General features: G+C 30.9%; 1 protein-coding gene across 1 annotated transcript; it reads left to right on the top strand.

Moving 5' to 3' along the window:
• The first annotated feature begins 736 nt into the window (after positions 1 to 736).
• On the top strand, positions 737 to 2,810 carry LOC103867249 (probable xyloglucan endotransglucosylase/hydrolase protein 32). The gene is made up of 4 exons (XM_009145303.3): positions 737 to 1,040; positions 1,151 to 1,251; positions 1,331 to 1,548; positions 2,197 to 2,810. Exons 1-4 carry the CDS (start codon positions 827 to 829, stop codon positions 2,561 to 2,563), a joined length of 900 nt encoding a protein of 299 aa, XP_009143551.1. The 5' UTR covers positions 737 to 826; the 3' UTR covers positions 2,564 to 2,810.
• The last annotated feature ends 1,717 nt before the right edge of the window (positions 2,811 to 4,527 follow it).

Here is a 4,527-nt window from a genome sequence, read left to right on the forward strand (position 1 = left end):
AAACTTTGCTAAAGAAAGATATCCAATGAATGCATTTATATACACTTTAATGAAACACACATCTGACATTCATTGGCTCTATCGTAATAATTGTTTTTATTACTATTGCACTATTTCCACAAGTTTTTTAGCTTCTAAAAACATTACCATAAAACTATGATATTAAAGGGGAAAAAATTGATGCAAGAATCAAGATGACGAAAAACATACTAATCATCGTCTTATTAATTTCCGTTAAGTTACTAGTAGCTTGTTGTATTGATTGGCATTGCTGCTTCGACAATTATCATCAATTCTCTCAACATGCGGAACAAGAGTGGTAAATGGAGAACGAGAAGATTACGATATCTACTACTTTGTAACATCACTTCCATGTGTATTTTAACAAAAATCTGCGGTCTCCATTAATGTACTCAACGAGTTCATAATACAAGATTATGGTTGTAGTAGGCCATGTCAATCGATGTTGAAACCCTTTGTAATTGATCGGTCAATTTGTGTGAATGTAATCTTAACCTAAGATTTTTCCATAAATTTAAGTATATTTCACGAGAGCAACGTAATAATGCTAGTGATGTTATATATTTTTGGACCGTTTCAGAGTCTTAGGTGAGTGGGCCACCCATTTTCATTATGTAATTTTCTGAGTGGGACCATTTCATTTCCAGTTTTTTTTTTTTTTTTTTTTTTCATTTCCAGTTTCCATCATAAGCGCTTATAATATATGCCATACTGATGTCCATCCATCCCCACATCATCTCTCTCCCTGCATTTATATACTGCACTCTTCTTTGCTCCACTCCACACAAAAGAAGAGAACCAAAACATGACTAACTCTCTCATCTCTCTTCTCCCAATCTTCCACTTGTTGGTGTTATTAGGATCCTCAGTGAATGCTTATTGGCCACCATCACCTGGTTACTGGCCAAGCTCCAAGGTTGGCTCCTTGAACTTCTACAAAGGTTTTAGGAATCTTTGGGGTCCTCAGCATCAGAGAATGGACCAAAATGCCCTCACCATCTGGCTTGATAGAACCTCAGGTATTGTGATTAAACTCTGCTTTTCATTTTCTCAAGTGGATATTTCAAAATTTTTTTTTGAAGTTTTTGTTTCTTTTTATTGATAATGTATTTGGGCTTTCTATGCATAGGAAGTGGATTTAAGTCAGTGAAGCCATTCAGATCAGGTTACTTTGGAGCATCCATCAAACTCCAACCTGGCTACACTGCTGGAGTCATCACATCTCTATATGTGAGTTAGAGACTCTCAAGTAGCTCTCTAGTTACATTTAATGACCTTAATTAAAACTAACTAAGATTAATTGTTGCAGCTATCAAATAATGAGGCACATCCAGGATTCCATGATGAGGTGGACATCGAATTCTTGGGGACAACATTTGGGAAGCCTTACACACTTCAAACAAATGTGTACATTAGAGGAAGTGGTGATGGCAAAATCATTGGTCGCGAGATGAAGTTTCGCTTGTGGTTTGATCCCACTTCGGATTTTCACCATTATGCTATTCTTTGGAACCCTAGAGAAATCATGTAAGCATTCTTCTCCTTAATGGTCTTATGAACAAATTAATTTAAAATTGTTTTTGTTGAACCTAACACGTTATAACTAGTGTAGTTATAAAAGATCCGTTTTCTGAAAAGAGAAAACTATAAAATTATTTTATGGCCGCAGATCTAGGTGGATGTATCTAGAGCCATATAGTAAACAAAGATAGTTGAAATTTTATTTTATAAATGGAAAAGATCTTCCGTAGGGTTGCATTATTCGTGCAAGGAGAGATATAATTAGAGACAAACAAGAAAAGACAACGACCGTACGACGGTGGACAACTATACTTGATTTTTTTGTTAGTCACAAATAATTAATGATTTTCTCATGTTATTCGTTTCTAGGCATAACCAAAATGCCAGCTTTACTAATTTTTAGTTCCTTTAACCAAGTATGATTCCTTTACACCTATGAGGTGCGACCACATCAATGGGACATACAGAATCTACCTACCATTCTAAGCATTTAATATATAGAAATATTTTCTAACTATTTTAGAATTAGATCTCACAATTTCTTACCAGAATGTTACTATATAAAACATAACATACATATTTTTATCAGGGGATATATATATTCCTTATTTAGTATTCAAACAAATATTGTTTTTGTTTCATTTGTGTTTTCAGATTTTTGGTGGATGATATTCCCATAAGAAGATACCCAAAAAAGAGTGCGGCTACATTTCCACTAAGACCAATGTGGCTTTATGGTTCTATATGGGATGCTTCTTCATGGGCAACTGAGAATGGTAAATACAAAGCTGACTATAAATATCAACCTTTCACTGCCAAGTACACCAATTTTAAAGCGATTGGTTGCACCGCCTACTCATCCGCACGGTGCCATCCACTGTCGGCTTCACCATACCGTTCTGGCGGATTAACTCGGAAGCAATACCAAGCAATGAGATGGGTGCAAACACATAATATGGTATACAATTATTGCAAAGATTATAAACGCGATCATTCTTTAACGCCGGAATGTGGGCGTTAGAAGAAAATTTGAAAAATGTTCTGAGGTTTGAAAGTTTTAATTTTCATTAAGAAAGTTTTGCAAAAATTGGGAAATTCTAAAGGTTTTATGCTACTACATTATTGTCTGTTTTTTCTTTGTTTCACAAAATAAAGGTTTCTTTTTTCTCTTTGCTTATCATCTTGTCGAATATGTAAATGTTTCCAATACCATATTGTTGGTCAAATGTGTTCCAAAAAAAAAGATTGAATGTTGTTTCGTTATTCCATAACATGATCAGATTTATCTTAGCAATTTACATATCAATTGTCAATAAAATGGAGGGTACAAGGCTATTAGCTAGAGCGATGCAAAATTTACAGGAAAATATATTTTAGCTAACAACTTATTTAACCGTCACGAAATTATTATCGACCGATCTCAAACGACTGCTTGATATTACATACTATTATTTTTTACATCATCAGGCTATAAACAAATTTCAGGCTATCTAGTTCAATCTTTATAGATAAAAACACTAATAACTATCCGGTCCAATAATTCTAAATCCAATTATTTTCTCTTGGAGAAGGGTTCCAATTCTTTAATTTCTGGCCTTCATCGAATCTTTGAGAGTAATATGATGAAGCCAAGCATATATAACTGTTTATCATCGTCTGGAAAATTTGTACTTAGAAAATTATGATGAAACCAAGCATATAGGTATATATGTGGTGATTTTTTCAAGAATAACAATTTACAAAAAGATCCACATTAAATATCGAGAGAAAACAATCGACAAAGTTTCAAATGCATTGCAAAGAAATAAATGTCAGGACCAAAATGACAAGTAAGACTGCAACTGATCAAGATGAAAATATTAATTTCATATAAATTCGATTTTCTTTTATTTTATTTTTAGAAAGGTTATTTCAATTAATTTGAGTATATTATTCAATATGGCTTATACATTTACTTTCCGGACAGTTGACTATGTGGAATTAAACTAAGCTAAGCAGAGAAATACAGAATCATATAAAATGGCAAAAACGATTTTAAAATAGAAAGTTGATATGTATTATATGTGAATAACTAAATATAAATATGTATACTTATATTAAAATTTAATCTATTTATTTTATAAAACATGATCCATAATTATTTTTAAAATAAATTATATTAAATAAACTAGTTTCAAATTATTAATACTTAAATTTTCAAGGATTTACTAATCAAAATTTCATTAAATTATACTTTATTCATAAATTTCTCATACCAATATATTTGTGTCCTATATATTTTGCATTTTGTAGCCAAAAAAAATCTTTATAAAAACATCTCCATAAATGATTGGAAGATATTTAGTGCTATATAAAAATTATGGTTGTGATTGAAAAGATCTACATCACTTGTCGATCAAGCTCCTAATATATAATATATTTTGATAGTTGGATTCTAATAAATAATATATAATCACCAATCAAAAACCTTAGATAGAAAAGAAGCAACTTCAAAATAGTAAAATTCCACAATTATTTTTCCAAAATACTATTTTTATCAGTAAAGTTCTTGGAAACAATTTGGAAATTTAATCTAAGTCAGCCGTAAATCTTCCTGAATATATATATATATATATATATATATATATATATATAATTAAGATATCGTAAATATTGAATCATATAAATAAATGAATTATATGTGTTTTGGGAATCACCGTTAATGATTAATTAGTCCCCTAAACAGAAATATATTTCTCATGATTTTTTTAGATAGGTAAGTAGATACATTGTTTAGATTATACACTTTATAAATTTCTGTGAATGACATCCGAAAACATTATTCACTGGTCAAATGAATTTTTATCGCATGATATTAAAAAAACAATATCTTCTGTGATATTTTTCGTATTATTTATAAATAAATGGAATGATGGTTGAATACGACTAAACAATGAGCAGGAGTATTCCATCTGAATTTGGTAGATGCGTACAAGACGATTGAAA

The sequence above is a fragment of the Brassica rapa genome, chromosome A05 (assembly GCF_000309985.2).
Source record: "Brassica rapa cultivar Chiifu-401-42 chromosome A05, CAAS_Brap_v3.01, whole genome shotgun sequence".
In the NCBI taxonomy this organism is placed as follows: domain Eukaryota; kingdom Viridiplantae; phylum Streptophyta; class Magnoliopsida; order Brassicales; family Brassicaceae; genus Brassica; species Brassica rapa.